The 16,958-nt window shown below is 44.2% G+C and overlaps 2 protein-coding genes across 7 annotated transcripts in view; one reads left to right on the forward strand and one right to left on the reverse strand.

The window, feature by feature from the left end:
* The first annotated feature begins 613 nt into the window (after window positions 1-613).
* Window positions 614-1,741, forward strand: LOC134453650 (ATP-sensitive inward rectifier potassium channel 1-like). The gene has a single exon (XM_063204435.1). The coding sequence runs from the start codon at window positions 614-616 to the stop codon at window positions 1,739-1,741; it is 1,128 nt and encodes a 375-aa protein (XP_063060505.1).
* A 6,048-nt stretch (window positions 1,742-7,789) lies between these two features.
* The window catches only part of fli1 (Fli-1 proto-oncogene, ETS transcription factor), a 62,581-nt gene continuing 53,412 nt past the window's right edge, over window positions 7,790-16,958 (reverse strand). For all 6 annotated transcript variants that reach the window (XM_063205509.1, XM_063205510.1, XM_063205514.1 and 3 more), the window contains 4 exons: window positions 14,383-14,442; window positions 13,402-13,464; window positions 12,459-12,506; window positions 7,790-10,782 (listed from right to left, as the gene is read on the reverse strand). In XM_063205509.1, coding sequence (XP_063061579.1) covers window positions 10,247-10,782; window positions 12,459-12,506; window positions 13,402-13,464; window positions 14,383-14,442 — 707 coding nt within the window. In that variant the 3' untranslated portion in view covers window positions 7,790-10,246. The remainder of the gene's footprint in view (window positions 10,783-12,458; window positions 12,507-13,401; window positions 13,465-14,382; window positions 14,443-16,958) is intronic.

Below are 16,958 nucleotides of genomic sequence, written 5' to 3' on the forward strand. Positions count from 1 at the left end.
ATTGTGCATCATCGAGTTTGAGTGATGATTTTTTTTTTTACCAAAGGGGAGACATCCCACTAAAGTTTTGAACAGAGTTGCTGAAGAGAGACATACAATCCTGAACATTCAGTTCGGCACTTAATGTGTGTGATCCCCACCCAGTTACAGGTTATCATGTTAGCCTACAGGTCTGGCTGCCCACCAAAAGCCATATAAATCAAGAGTGCAGCAGATAAAGAAATCACTGACCCAAATAAAAAGACATTCCACTGAAAGTCAGACATTTTTCATTCATTCTAAAGCTGTATCCCATGACAACCTCATCGGGAAACACTTGGAGAATCACAGCGTTATTTTGGTAGGCCCATGTTTAGTGTTTGTTTATAGTAACCACACAGGTCAATTGTCAGTGCCATGGCTGTTGTATGCATTGGGTGATGGCTCATATAACCTAGATGCAGAGGGATAAAAGTTCTTTTGATTGTTATTGTGTCTTTTTAGTGTTCAGCATCATACTATGTGTTGTGTAACTACCAATATGTATAAGTAGTTTTTCTGTTTGATCAATCATTCCCACACATTTTAACAAGGTTGTTTGTTGTTCCAACAGATTAACTCCTACGCTTGGAAAATGGTGCGGTCCTTACGGAAGTACCTTGGTGACTACCTGGCAGAGCGCCGGACCCGCCGAACCCGCTTGGTATCAAAAGATGGACACTGCAACATCGAGTACGGCAACGTCAGATATCATAACCGTTTTGCCTACATTCTCGATTTCTGGACAACGCTCGTGGAAATCCGATGGCGTTATGTGCTCATCTTCTTCGTGGCCTCCTTCACGATGAGCTGGTTTATCTTTGGTCTGATCTGGTACTGGATTGCGAGAGACAATGGAGATCTTACCTGGCAGAGCCCAGTAGACAACCACACGTCGTGTGTGGACAATGTGTATGGTCTGACCACAGCCTTTCTGTACTCGCTTGAGACCCAGACAACCATAGGGTATGGTGGACGTGCCATCACCCCACAATGTCCAGGAGCTGTTGCCTTAATCATCATTCAGTCCATCATTGGTGCTCTCATCAACTGCTTCTGGTGTGGAGTGGTTATGACAAAGATCTCTCTGCCCAAGAAGAGGGCCAAAACCATAAACTTCACTGAAGCAGCTGTCATTTGCCCCAAAAATGGTTCACTTTGCCTTCAAATCCGTGTGGCTAACCTTCGCAAGACCCTCATGATTGGAAGCCAGATCTACGGCAAGTTGCTAAGGACAACCATAACGGCCGAAGGAGAGGCCATCATTTTGGATCAGGTCAACATTGATTTCACTGTCGAGTCTGGAAAGGATAACTTGTTCTTTGTGTGTCCCTTGACTCTTTATCATGTAATTGACAAGTCCAGTCCGTTCTTTGAGATGGCAGTGGACACACTACACCAACAGGAGTTTGAGCTTGTGGTCTTCCTAGATGGCACAGCTGAGTCCACCAGCTCCTCCTGTCAGGTCAGAACTTCATACATCCCACAAGAGATCATGTGGGGCTACAAGTTCCAGTCCATCATCTCACGGAGCAAAGAGGGCAAGTACCGCATCAACTTTTCCAACTTCTCCAAAGTGGTGCCAGTGCCCACGGCACACTGTGCCTACTGCTTTCACAACGAGAAAGGTCACCACCACCATGTTAAAGATGGTGGAAACGACAACCATGGATTTGAGGTCATTGACATCAATGACCACCAACCTTGTGGCACCAAGATGTAGGTAGATTATGCTAGGCCCTACATACAGACTTGGACAACCATGGACATACAGTACATTGTTATGTTGTCATTTCATACATTGCTATCTTGTCATCTCATCATTTCGTTCAAATGGCATCCATCTAACTACTGAAATGTTTTCATTTCATGGGTCTTCATTATATCCTCATGGTCAAGCGCATACCCATTGACTGCATTTGGGAGAAAACCATTCAGCAGGCCTATTCAATTGGAGGCCCCAGGGCCAGATCCGGCCCTTGCATGGCAAGGTTCTGGCCTGCCATGAGGTCTGAACAAAATGAAAACATAGGCATGCTATCTTTATGGAACATTATGTTCGGCCCTTTTACTGTGAGGAATTTCATAAACTGGCCCTCAGTGACTTTTAATTGAATACCCCTGCCATACAGTATATTTGTATTGTGTATGGGGTAACAGATGGCTATGGTTTAATGGAAGAGCAAAGAACTGTGATCTGCCTTTATAAGAGCAACATACTGTGATTTATGTGTTACGTTAAAGTCCAATACAGAAAAAAGTGTCAAATGGCAGGTAGTAAACGATATGTGCAGAGTGCAGAGCTTGAAGTTTAAAAATTCTAAGAATTTTAAAGGTGGTGTTTGAGAGTATTGCTTATGTTGTTAAAGTATTTCCTGAGGGTATTTGTTGTTTATGTTGTTGTGGACTTGGTAGGTATGTCTCGATTACATTTTCTATTTAATCAAAAATGTTACCAATACTTCTCTTATTTAGTCGCAGACAATTTCTTATAAAAATGAATATTTTGCACAGAATAGTCTGTTTTGTTTGCAGTTCATGAAGTAGCACTTATATCCGAAACCATACGAGTTTGACTCGCATGTTAATGTGCCTTGTTAAGTCTTAAAATGTGTCTTCTCAAAACGTGCCTCTAATAAAAGTTGCATACGTACTGCATTTCTCTGATTCAGTGTCATTTCCCTTCTGTAGTTTTGCAGTTAGTGAGAGAGAGAAAAAATATGCTGACCTAAAATTGGACATGACCTACTGTACCATATAACTGCTCACAAGTATTCTGCCGTCCTCCCTTTTACTCCCTCCCTATTATTTCCTCCCTCAATATCAACACCCAGGCTTGATATCCATAGATATCCATTGATATCCAAGGAGGTCATTTTGGTAGCTTTAAAAGGTCTATTTAGCCTAAAGAATTATTTAGGTAACTAACAGTCTACCTACTAAGTTGCTAACTGGTTCGCAATGACACTAGTGAGAAACACACTCCTCTGCTTAGTGGTAACAATAAGTCACTTCTGTTTGTGAAATGAACTGTGACCAGCCCTGATTATAATAAAAAGGTATTTTTCCCACAACAACCGAAGGGGGCTCTATGATTCTGCTTCATTCAATATGCCTATATGAAGCTGTCAACATGATGCGTCATGCGAGCAGTAAACATCAATGAGACACCAATGTTTTAGAATGGTAAATGGTCTCATCCCTGCCAATTACACTTTGTGTTTGTTGCCACAAAAAAGTTCATCAAACAACCTTTTGTTCTTTGTAATTATACTGTAGACCTACATGTAGTTTGTCTATCTGTATCAATACTCCACTCAGAGGTTGCCAACAGACACAACTGCTTGAGGCACCACCGTCTTTGAAGGGCCAAAAAAGTTACAGTGATGACAACACAACTTACAACAATACAACACAATACATTACAACTCACGTTATTTGCCCAGGGCCAAGGAATGTACACGTATATAGCCTCTGTGGTCACTTGTGTCACCACAGTTGGGCTAATCTGTGATCATGTTGTCCCCAGGCCATTATGCATTGTTTATGATGTCACCTGGCCAGCCACTGGCATTGTCTTTAGGCCCTCACAGTTTATGTGGCCCTCGCCGCATTAGCCTCTCAGAATCCCTGTGTCCTTAGCCCAAGCTATTACCCATGCAGTATGTTCCTCACATCATCATTCACACTGCAGGATGGCCAAAGGCACGGCAGTTAAGCGCTCCCACACAAGGCGAGCATTTAGGGTATATTAATTATTTAAACAAGTTGAATCACTTGTTTTCACTCAGCTCTCCTCTCCAAAAAGTGAGAAAGCAGCACCATCTTCCTCTAGGGGCATCAACTGGATGTTACGGCTGGCATTGCACAGACAAACCTCAGCCAAGCAAATACAGTGAAAGCATCTCAGTGGCCCAGCCTGCTGGCAGCTGGAACTAATGAGGACTGATGTGTATATATGTCCGGTCGAAAAAATGTTCCTGTGGGCAGGTACTAGGCATTCATTGGTGATGGATCAGCAACAGTTTTCTGTTGTGCTGTGCTACTTGTCAGGAGAAGAAGGGGAAGGTTTGTTAGACGCTATAGGCTCTATCAAATTCGACTGTGGGTATCTCATCTTGGCAAAGAAACCCAACTCGACAACTTGACAGAACAACACCAGCATTGACAGGGCTTACATAAGTCATCCTGACAACTTCTGTAATACAGATTTACCAAGACTACACATCATTTAGCTTAACACTGTTTCCATATCTTAAACTTTCTTCCTTTTTAGACACCCTTCAAGAGTATAAATTAAATGCTGAAGCAAATACAAGTTAAGGGGTCGTAATGGGGTCGTGTTTTACGTAACGTTTTTGTAAAATAGTGCTTAAGACTATAGCTTTGTTTTGAAGGCACAATGAAACTATTGAAGGGGTCTGTAAGGAGATATGTACATACAGCAGGCCGATAGCACCTATATTTAAGGGAACGCAAGAACTGAATGTACTGTTACGTGACCCGAAGGTTCAAGTTACTAAGTTCACCCATTATGTTAAAACAGTTTCTTTAAACTGGGATATTTTGTAGGCTTATTTGATATGAAGTGCTTATATGTTTTGGTTAGCAGGCCAAAGACAACGTATCCAGGCTGTAATCAGATACATGCCACAATAGCATGTTTTTATTTGTTTGTTTTATGTTACAATCATAACATACAGGTGTAACAGGAAGAGATTATCCAGGCAGAAAATAGTCTTTCAGGCTCGCCTCAAGACATATGTAATACTGGTCTATAGAAGAGAAATATCAAAGTATTGTACTTCCACTACTACCTAGGCCTACTTTTTCCTATTACTATGGTATTAATGCTACCTAAAAATAACATAAACAATACAATAATAAGGCGGATATATATTTTTTAGTTTTTTTCCTTTTCTTAGAAATTTAAGCCCTGTTTCCTAGTATTCCTTTACATGACCTTTGGTTGACATGTACGCCGCTTTTGAAACAAGAAAGTAGAACAGCTTTTCATGTGTTGTTCTCGCACGCACAAATGGGATGCATTGTGACACATAATGCACACACGGTTGCTGCATGGTATTGCCTTTCCTACCAGAGAGAGATAAGAGAAGATAACGTGGACATGCCAAAGCAGAGGAGCAACCCCCAGCGTCGCCCTTTATCTATAAACAATGCAGAGTTATGACAGCAAACAAACACATAGTTTATGACTGTCGCTGCAACTGTTTGTTGTGTCAGCGCAGGCCCTGTCTTCCATCGAGTCAAACATGCAGGTATAAAAAGTGAAAAGGTGTCTGCTGAGTACAGTATGAAACTTTGCTATTACATAATTATTTACTGTTTTACAGTGAGCCTCTATGGCAGCAGTCAGGCAATTCAAATGAATAGGCAGCGGAAGCGTTGCCCAACCACGAAAAACGAGCAGTAACATGAAGGCACCACAAGGCTTACAGTTGATTTCTCCATTTTTTGTGTGAAAACTTCACAAAATGCCCGAGATACGGTTGCTATGGGGAGGTGATATCGAGGCTGACTGGAGGCCTAATCAACGGCAGCCCCACGGTAGCCTCGCGAGCCATCCTACGTACTTCCGCCAAAGGATTGGCTCCACTACGAAATGAAATGGTAGTATTATGGGATGGTCAGGACCAGGCTAGCCCCACGGTAAAACTTGGGAAATACTACACTACTGAGGCAGTTATGGGTAGTCATGGGTAAGCTGTTAGGGCGTCAGACTTGTAGTCCAAAGGTTGCCGGGTTCGTCTCCCGACCCACCAGGTTGGTGGGGTGAGTAATTAACCAGTGCTCTCCCCCATCCTCCTCCATGACTGAGGTATCCTGAGCTGCATGGTACCGTCCCGCCGCACTAGTCCCTTGGGGCGCCATTGGGGGCTGCCCCCTTGCACAGGTGAGGCATAAATGCAATTTAATTGTGTGCAGTGTGCAGTGGACATGTGTGCTGTGGAGTGCTGTGTCACAATGACAGTGGGAGTTGGAGTTTCCCAGTTGGGCTTTCACTTCACATTACTGTATGTTGTCCACAAGAGGGCACTATCCTCAAAGCTACAGGCATGTCTCATGTGCATGAAGTGCACATTGTATTCACTTTGTTTGGATTCCACCAGAACTGGACTGGCCATCTTGCATATCGGGCATTTCCCGCATGGGCCCTGCAGCCTCATGGGCCCCTATTTTCAGAAAAAATGAAATAATAATCTTTATTTTTTATTTTTTTTTACATTTCTGTAAATAGGGCCCCACGAGAGTGAGGGGCCCACCGGTGAGTTCGTTTTTAGGGCCGCTAATTATGAGGGACCCCTTTCAGACAAAAGTGCCCGGGCCCTATTTCTCCCCCAGTGCAGCCCTGGATTCCACTATTCATTCAGCAGAGGAGGATACAGAAGCACTGTGAGGTACCAGTACACTGTGTGGAAGAATCACATAACTAAAAAAGGTACATATAGGCTAAGCTACATATTATCTCAGTGCAAGAAAGTCCTTGTGCACAACCCTTCAGTTGACCAGGAGCAGGTGTAAGGCAGGAAAAGTTGATCAATACGAAAACACATTATCTCATCAACTTCTTTAACATAAGTTAATTGATTTTAACCACTTTCCTAATTCATTTGATGTATGTAAAACAATGTTGAATGTATATTGTATTTTCCATTTTGTGCCTTAATTGATCATGCGTGTATATACAGCCTCAGGTGTTGGCTAAGGTAGACGCACGCATGACTTTGTAGGTGTCCCATTATCAGGGAATAATGGGACACCTGCTGATAAATGTACAGTAAATGATGCCTACATCGGATCCTACTCACACCCTATGGAGGCAGCGATGCCCTTGTTCTCACAATAGGTGACTAATGTGTTCTGTCACGCCAACAACAGGCATAGTGTGTATGTGACTCTAAAAGGTGGGACGCTTTTGTAAGATCACCATACAATATACTGTACTGTACTAAGCATTATGAGCGACGGACATCATTGGTGGAATTCTTTCGTTTGAAGTCACTGACTTTGGTCTCTGACTCAGTTTACAAGACACAAAGTGATTCAGCGGCCTTACCAGCAAACAACTCTCAGTCTTCCTCCCTCTCTCTCTCTCTTTCTCTCTCTCTCTCTCTCTCTCTCTCTCTCTCTCTCTCTCTCTCTCTCTCTCTCTTTCTCGCTCTCCGTTTCAGCCTCTCTCCATCTGTCTTTCTCTGTATCCTCCCCACCCCTTGTCTTTCAGCAGCTCACACACACAGCCAAAGACACACATATGTGCACACACACACACACACACACACACACACACACACACACACACACACACACACACACACACACACACACACACACACACACACACACACACACACACACACACACACACACACACACACACACACACACACACACTTAACAAGGCCACATAGCAGCAGCAGCAGTGGTAGCAGCAACAGCATTACTCCCAGAGGGAAGCAGGAAGGAAAAGGCTGGAACGAGTGAAATAGTGAAAATCTGCAGAAAAGCAACTAATCTGCCTCGCGCAACACTACACTGCCCCAAAGTGTATTTCTTTCAGACTGGTGTATCCAATTATATCTCTTCCTACCACCTCCTCTGTGTCCCGTACAAACCCATCTTTCCTTCCTATTCCCCCCTCCTTTAGGCCTTCATTAAGTGAAAGTATGACTCCATGCACGGCACGCAATGCAATATCTTTTACTCATGTGGCCCAGGCTGAGCAAAAATACCCCACAAAGCAAAAGTACAGTTTCGAAGTAAAAACATTTATTTCGTCACATTTTTCCTATACAACCCTTTTACAAAACATAATACTTAATACATTGCTGGAATGGCAAATAATAAACGAAATGATTAATTGCAAAATTATATATAGATCCATATATTCAATATCCAAAATACATTGCATATATAAAGTAGCACGTAATCCCCCTACATTTTGATTGTAATGCTTCAAAGAGGTGCAGAGGGGGATTTTTTTTATTAAGAATACTGCTTGGAATGTTTTTTAATGCTACCACAAAATGGGGCCTCGTGTGAATCAAGCTTAAGACTTGAATATTATAATCGCTCAATTCGCATACAACTTCCAGCCAATGCAGAGATCCAAGCAAAAGCTGCCAATACTATTTCTTTTGTGTTGTTTCGTTAGAATGAATTTTTTTTTCTCTTGCTACAACTTTAGTATGTCTCATTTTGTTCGACTGTTATACAGGGTGTTTGTGGGTTCATACGGAAAAAAAAGTCATTTAGAAAAAAAAAGCTTTCTTTTGTCAAAAAAATAACTCGTTGCTTGTGGCAAGACAGTGAACTTATACGAAAATGTATTCAGAGTACAAAAAAAACGAAACATTCATAAAGTTATTGCCCAAATGTACAGATACAAAACACTTTACTGTTGTACAAACTACCTTCATTAACGGTTTTAAAAAAAAGTCTGCATTTGACCGAGGTCAACTCGTATTAATCTTATTGGTCTTTCAATACTGTCACATATGAAAATAAATCTGCATAATTTATACAGTAAGATGCTTTTAATGCCTAGTTGACCGTTGATTAAAAAATAATAGCAAATAGGTCTAACAAACGCACAGCGTTCGCGAATCTGAGGATTTCTCCGGTTTCAACGTTTTTTTTGTGTCCTTAAACTGTTTTTTTTGTTCACTTATTTAAATTTATGTCTTTTTTCCTAAGAGGTACTTAGCACAATGGCAACATTCAGCTGTGCAGTAATCTACATGTATTGCATCACCGCAGTGTGATGGAGCTTGAAGGAATGTATATTCAGTATAAACAGATACTGCAGGCACTTTGTTTTTCTACAGGTACAGAGATTGATTAAGGAAGACCTAATATATTCACAAACTCGAACTCAGCATGTGCAGACATATAGATACATCTGCAAAAGGCTAAAATAGATACGTTTCTAGATCACTGTGAGATGAAAATCCATTCATGTGAAATAAAGCAAGGGGGGTTGTGAAATTTGGACCACAGAGCATTCACATCAATTCCGCTTAGCTTCCACTGAAGCTTCAGCTTAACTATTGTATATGTGCTCAGGCAAAGGACGGAACAGGCCGGGCTATTGCTAACAGGCCACAGCACCCGACCCCGCAGCTAACAATGTTCTGTTCTTGGCACTTCAAACTGTGGTCTTCAACTTTTATGCTGTTCCAGTTTAGAGGAGGACATGTGAAGTGAGAACACAACTTTTCCAGTTGGTGTTTTGGTTTGTTTGTTATGGTCAGCATCAAGACATTCCCTTCTGTAACAGAGTCAGTCACCCGCAAAACTTTGGCGGGAACTTCTTTGACGTCAAAAACAATGACAAAGACGCAAGACAAGACGAAGAAGGCAAGGAGGCAAATCAAATTGAGACATCACAAGAACATTTCAAACAGAAGGGCTCAAAGTGAGACAAGGCACCTGTGCGGAACTTTGGACTGAGACTGAGACTGAGAGAAGTATTATGGCCTCCAGGGTCCATTTTTTGGTTGTTTGCCGCCCACCATTATCAGGTGACATAGTGTTCTTCTTCACGTGTCCTGCTTGAGTCTCTAAAGTCTCTGTGTGTCTCTCTGTGACTCTTGGGGGCTCTCTGTGTCCCTCTGCGAGGGGGTTTGGGCTCTATATAATATAATAGCCTTTATACTATAATAGCCTTTTTTTGCCCTTTGGTGCAGTTTGGTTAGGGGCAGTTTGACGGGATCAAGGACAGCTCATAATACTACATGTAATACATGTCGTGTTTATAAACACAGACACACACCAAACACTATGAAACAACATCAGAGGACTTGAACCAGTCACTTGACTTGTGAATAAGTAGTAATCCATCCAAAATGGACTGGTATATCCAGTTGAGTTTTTCTTCTTTTTTTCCTTCAAATTTAAACTTCATTTCAAATATCCTTCCACTGTTTTGGATTAAAAAGCTTAAAAAATGAGCAGCGAGGCAGTCACTACTTTTTTCCCCTCCATCGCTTCTCTGTATCCTTCATTCATCCTCCATGTTTCCTTCTTTGTTTTTTTTTTTGGTTTTCCTTGCAAGTGCAGGCAGCTCACTCGTGTTAAGGCTTGAGTGGATTTTTTTTTTGATTTGGCAACAAAATTTCCTCATGACTTCAATAACAACAAACAAACAAAAAAAACAAACAAAAAAAACAAACCAAACAAACAATAGAGAAAGGCCTTTGTTGTTGCTTTAGTAGTAGCTCCCCAGGTGGGAGGGCACGTGGGTGTTGGGGTGTCGCGGCACGCTGGGGCTCGGGTAGATGCCCCCGGCCGGAGAGCTCCAGTAAGGGGCCGTGGGGCCGAAGAAGTTGGAGGAGGAGACGGGCATGGAGGGCGGGTGCGGGTGCGAGACGAAGTTGACCTTCTGCTGGTGGCTGTGGTAGGAGGGCACGTAGCCGGCCAGGTCGGACGGGTACTTGTACATGGTGGACTCGGTGGGGTGCGGCTGCAGGGCCTGCGCGATGCCGTGGAAGTCGAACTTGTAGGCGTAGCGCTTGCCGTGCACCTTGGTCATGATGTTCTTGTCGTAGTAGTAGCGCAGCGCGCGGCTCAGCTTGTCGTAGTTCATGTTGGGCTTGCTCTTGCGCTCGCCCCAGCGCCGCGCCACCTCGTCCGGGTCGGTCATCTTGAACTCGCCGTTGGTGCCCTCCCACGTGATGCAGCCCGCGTTGGCGCTGTCCGACAGCAGCTCCAGCAGGAACTGCCACAGCTGGATCTGGCCCGAGCCTGGAGGGCACACAGCAAGTAGAAAATGGTAAATGAACGGCATGGTAACACTTTATATTGAAGTCTACTTATAAAGACTTAGTAATCAATCAACTAATGTTGAACAAATATTAACAAATGTTTTTATTATTAGCTTCATTTTCTTCATACTTAATAAAATATCTACAAATAATATGTTCACGATTTCACAAATCTTTAAACAGAGTATTATTTATATTTTGCAAACAATTTGTAAATGTTTGATAAATATAAAATATTAACATTTGCTAATGCTTTCGTCATCATTTTTCCTTATTTACTAAGTGTTATTAACGCTTTATAAGCAGACATTAATATTAAGTGTTACCATTTATAGTATAGGATTTATCCACTCCACCGAGCACTCAAAGACGTCTTCAATATGTGCGTCACATTCACACATTCAGTCACATTTACACACCAAAGGCAGTGGCTGCCACGTAGGCTACCACCCTGCCACCAGGAGCAATTTGGTATACGTATATTGCTCAAGGACAAATCGATGGGATCAGGGAGAGCGTGTCTCGAACCTGCAATCTTTCAGTTGCCAAACTGGCTCCACCTAAGCCACCACCGCCCATTAATAAATGGGCTGTCAGCATTTTAGAGTAAACTTATATAAATCCAGATAGAGTATTTACAACACTGTGGAGAGTCAAATTACTCTAACGAGTCAAATGTCAGTGTAAAATTCTGCAGATGGGCATTGTAATTTCAACTCTACCTCTTACTATTCACACAATACTGAGTAGAATTAATTCTGAAAATGTTACACTGACCAAAAGGTAAAATCAACACTAGGGTTTGGAGTGCTATCTGTGAGGAGTTAGGAGAGGAGACAGAGGAGGCAGATCAAGCTATTGAGGGAGAGGGTTGGAGGAATGGATGGGGTGGGGTGAGGTGAGGGTTATGAGGGATTGTTAGGGAGAGAATTTGGGAAGGGGAGAGGAGAGTGGATGTGGGAGGGAGAGGAGCGAGAGGTTGGAGAAGGGGAGTTGATAGAAAAGGAAGTGAGAGGAGAGGAGAGGAGAGGAGAGGAGAGGAGAGGAGAGGAGAGGAGAGGAGAGAGGAGAGGAGAGGAGTGGAGAGGAGAGGAGAGGAGAGGAGAGGAGTGGAGAGGAGAGGAGAGGAGAGGAGTGGAGAGGAGAGGAGAGGAGAGGAGAGGAGAGGAGAGGAGAGGAGAGGACAGGGCAGGGAAGGAGAGGAGAGGGGAGGAGAGGAGAGGAGAGGAGAGGAGAGGGGAGGAGAGGAGAGGAGTGGAGAGAAGAGGAGGGGAGTGGAGAGGAGGGCAGGGAAGGAGAGCGAGCGGGGAGGTGAGTCGAATTTAAAAAGGCATTTTAATTAGAGACATTTGCCCCGCACATAAACAACGAGGCAATTAAAATCTCATTTAAACATATGGATGATTAATCCCCGCAGGCTCCAAAGTGAAATCAACGGCGGGCGAGACGCTGACTGCCGGCCAAGTTTACATTCGCACGTAACGTACATCGCAGTGGCTTTTATTAGGAATTGCTGCATTTCCCCCCCTGAACCATATTAATGCTAAGTGCAATATGGCACTGGGTCAAAACGAAAAAGAAAAAAAAACACACATACATGAACCCAGAAGCACATCAGCCCCCTTGACTGAACAATGAACTTGTTTATTACTGTACCTGGGTTGGCGAGACGACTACTTGTTGGTCCCAGGATCTGGTATGGATCTGTGGAGGAGAAAAAAAAATGCTGAGGAAAAGCGTAAAGAGATGTTGCCCGAGTTGGTGATTAAAAGAGTTGGCTAGATTGAATTTCCGTCTTTTTTTCCCCCCACCTCAGCACCACATAAGACAGATGCTTTGCTTAATAGCTTCACAGGTGCTGTGTGTTACATACAGAGCTGGGATCGCTAATGCACCACATCATTTTTAATGTAGCATGTGCAGGGAAAATACTGAAATGGTAATTTGGAGGAAATCTGCCAAATGCATCTCTGGGGTCATCTTTCAAAAATGTCAACAACAAAAAACATACGCAGTACATTTTTTAAGTTACAGTAATTGAAGACAGAGAGCCGGACCAACTAAAGTATGTGGAATTTGACTCTCTCAAAGTGTCAAATTAACTCAATATTTAACATGGTCTACTGTATTTGCACATGTAAAAGAAGATTGACATTTGTGTGTCTTTCAGTAACTTTTTAAAGCTTTGGTTATGTTTAGTTGTGGTGTTGGTCTGGCATGTTTATTGGTATGCTTAGTTCTGGGAGCAGTGTTTAGTCAGTGGCTGGTGTGTGTTATGACTGGATGTCGAAGGTGTCAGCTCTATTGGCTAGGTGGGCAGCTTGGCTGGTTTGTTTGCTTGTTTGTGTGTTTGTATGGCTGACCTAGTCTGGCCTGAGAGGAGAGGAGAGGAGAGGAGAGGAGACTGGAGGAGACATGAGAGGAGGAGAGGAGCGGAGAGATGAGGAGAGAGAAAGAGAGATGAGGGGAGGAGAGGAGAGGAGAGATGAGGAGAGATGACTTCCTTGCTTTGCTTACCAGGCTGGAAACTGGAGGAGAGGAGGAGAGGAGAGGAGAGGAGAGGAGAGGAGAGGAGAGATGGCTTGCTTGCTTTGCTTACCAGGCTGGGGCCGCGGTTGCTCCGTGGTCTTGGACACATTCTGGGTGACCACGGCTGGAGAGCCTGGGACAAGTGAAAAAGAGCGAGGGAATGAGGAGGGAACATTTAGAGAGAGAAAGAGAAAAAATATATAGAGAGAGCAACATTTGGAGAGAGATCGACATTTGGAGAGAGAGAGAGAGAGACACAGAGAGAGAGAGAGGGAGAGAGAGAGAGAGAGAGAGAGAGAGAGAGAGAGAGAGAGAGAGAGAGAGAGAGAGAGAGAGAGAGAGAGAAAGAGAGAGGGAGAGAGAGCGAGGCCATTGGTTAGAAAGGAGGAGAAGGAGTGAAAAAGAGTGACAGAGAGAGAGAGAGAGTGAAAAAAATGTAAAATAGGCCAAGCCAGCAGGCAGGCATGCAGGCAGGCAGCAAAGCAGACACATCAAGTACACCCCCCCCCAAAAAACACGCCAGGCCCAGTCCAAAGAAAACAGCTGCAGTAGCTGGTCGCTCTGCTAAGTGTTTAATGGGCCTGTAAAGCTCTCTGTGTCCCTGCTTTCGGGGTTCTTCACTTCTTGGACACCTGCCCTGTAGTATGAGCTTTGGCACCGGGTTGCAAGTCTGTCTGTCTCTGTGAGTCTACCTGTGCATTGGGTTCACAAGACTTCCCAGCATAGCCTCCGGAAAAAATGCGGCACATAGCATTACACGTGCGGACATATTGGACACGAGAGAGAGAGAGAGAGAGAGAGAGAGAGAGAGAGAGAGAGAGAGAGAGAGAGAGAGAGAGAGAAAACTTCTTCTAAAACATACATGAGCTCGGTATCTGCCATAGACATTAATACTGATGTGCTTTTGGCTGCTGATGCTACTGCTGTTGCTGCTTCTGGTGCTTTGGACACCATGGTGTGCCGCTTTCTACCCACGCATACAAAAGAGTGAGGTAGTGTAGTGAGGCTGCTGCAAAAGGTAGGCTGCTGCAGGGATGAGTCTCATACTCACCTTTGCCACTGTGCATGTTGTTCGACCAGCCGGACCGCCGCACTGCGTCATAAGATGGGTCTGTGGACAACAACAACAAAAGCAAACTCATTGTTAAGATAGATGTATGCTTTGGACGCATAGCCTCTGCGTCCGTCCGTCTTCTGTCTGTGCGATTCCATGCCCCCTGCGCAGAGGCTCTGCGCCCATTGTCGAGCGTCTCGAAAAAATTCTAACTTTCCGTCGGACGGACGCGGAGGACGCAGACAAAACGGTGCTATGATTGGTCGTCTCGCTACTTCCTTGTTCTGTTCTTGTGGCAGCGCAATGCCAGTAGTTTGCGAGAGCAGAGCTGTATTCTGTTAAAAACTATATTAATGCCTTGTGCTCGTGAAAACAGACTGGGTATGTCAAATAATGATACCAGTGCATTGCCTTTACAATTTGTGTGAAAATAGCTAGCAACCGGGATAGAAAGCAACATTGCTTAATAATGACCGCAGTGCTTACAATGTAATGAAAGTAATAGCGCAATTTCAAATGTAGCTCGCAGATCTCGCAGATGCATGAATACAATGTTGGTTCGTGGCCACTAGCACGCGACTTTTGACAAGCGCAGTTGCAGAAGTCTCATCTGACCTTTACACATCATCAAACTCATAACACATTTGGCAACGCTTTATTTTAATGGTTCACTATTACAGTGGATCTACCAAATTAGGTACAGTGTAATAACCAGTGTAACAACACTGACACACAAATACATTATGTAAGTACACAATAGGTACATGGTGTTAAACTGGTATTACATAATGAAATATTTTTACACTGGTTATTACACTGTACCTAATGTGGTAGATCCACTGTAATATTGAACCATTTAAATAAAGTGTTACCGCACATTTTAATCCATAGGACTGATGCTTTTGCATGTTTGATGCTTTTTGAACGTTGCATTGAGAGCCTAGTGAATGAGAAAACCTATGCGCTGTCTGTAAGTGGTCTGCCAAGCCAAAAGGCCTGGGATCCATAAAGGCTGACCCGCTTCCACATGTTGAAAATTTACAAATGAATTAAGGCCTCGAGGGCCTTTAGTGCCAGAGTAGGCTGCCAAGCAGACAGCCCTTAAAACTGTCCATCTGCCTGCCTTTTCAGTGTGTCTGTCTGTGAGTCTGCGTTTCTGTCTGTCTGTCTGTGTGTCTGAAGAGTTCAGATGCAAAACCCCCTAACTCCATTCACTTCTATATTTTTAGACTACCCCGTTGTTGGTTTGGTTTACATTCAGGTACTTGATAATACATATAAATAGTTATATTACATCAATAAAATATAAAAATGTGCAATTTTGATAGCTTTGTATTAAATAAAAATGAATTAAGATTATTTTCAGAAAAGGCACTTAGGGGGTTTTGCATCTGAACTCTTCGTCTGTTGGTCTGTCTGCCTGCCTGCACTTTCTGCAGTTCCAGGGAACCTGAGCAGGATATCTGGCCAAGTAGTGTGGTTTTCTCCTGGCAGCCGCACACGTCTAGCGCTGAAGAAGTGGAGCGGGGGGTGGGGGGGGGGGGGAGGGGGGGGGGGGGGGGGGGGGGGAGAGGGGGGGGGGGGGGGGGGGGGTGGGGGGGTGGGGGTAGGGTGTTGGTGGGGGCGCCGCAAGATGGTTTCAATAAAATTACAGTTGTCGAGAGCAGGTTGCAACACCCTCCCTCCCGTCCATGCTGGTGTTGTGTGTGTGTGTGTGTGTGTGTGTGTGTGTGTGTGTGTGTGTGTGTGTGTGTGTGTGTGTGTGTGTGTGTGTGTGTGTGTGTGTGTGTGTGTGTGTGTGTGTGTGTGTGTGTGTGTGTGTGTGTGTGTGTGTGTGAGAGTGCATGGTGTGTCCGCGTGCACGTATGTGTGCGGGCATGTGTGTGTGTGTGTGTGAGAAAGAGAGAGTATGTATGTGTCTGTGTGTGTGTGTGTGTGTGTATAAGTGCAGTCACGTGCCTCACGAAGCACACGAGAGACGTTTGCCTCTCGCTTGCTTCACACCCGAGCGTTGATTGACTGTGGTCGTGACCACCACCAGTAGCGCTCAATCATCTTTCGAAGCCATCTGCCGAACTGCAGAGAGCGATTTCAACTTTCTCAATCGACAACACAAGAGGGAAGCGTTTGCTACTGTTGCGTGGTGTACCTAACTACTTTCACAGCACACAAGGACACAACTTGTGCTTTTGCAACAATCCTTGTCGAGGAGGCAAACCAGGACTTTTTTTTTCTTAGTTTTTTTCCCCCAACCTCCTCAACAAAACGAATTACAAACGCAGGCAACCGGAAAGCCACAAGCAATGCGAACATGAATGTTTTTTTCCCATGCATTCTATACTTTAGGCTGCCGTCGTGCTCTCATTCTCTCGTTCACTCATTCCTATAATCACACCATCGTGCCTCCGAGCATCTCCCTGATCCCCCACCCCCTCCACCCCCCACCACTAAACCCCACCACCACCACCCCCCCATAACTGCCTATCCCTATCCTCGGCCAGTACGGAAATTACTGCTGCAACTTCCACGGAGCTAAATATGATTTTACTTATGCGCCGGTCTGCGGAGCGAGG

Source organism: Engraulis encrasicolus, chromosome 8, assembly GCF_034702125.1.
Source record: "Engraulis encrasicolus isolate BLACKSEA-1 chromosome 8, IST_EnEncr_1.0, whole genome shotgun sequence".
Classification (NCBI taxonomy): Eukaryota; Metazoa; Chordata; class Actinopteri; order Clupeiformes; family Engraulidae; genus Engraulis; species Engraulis encrasicolus.

Excerpts from the sequence above, each read along its gene's own strand:
- LOC134453650 (XM_063204435.1), top strand. The coding sequence starts at position 614 with ATGGTGCGGTCCTTACGGAAGTACCTTGGTGACTACCTGGCAGAGCGC.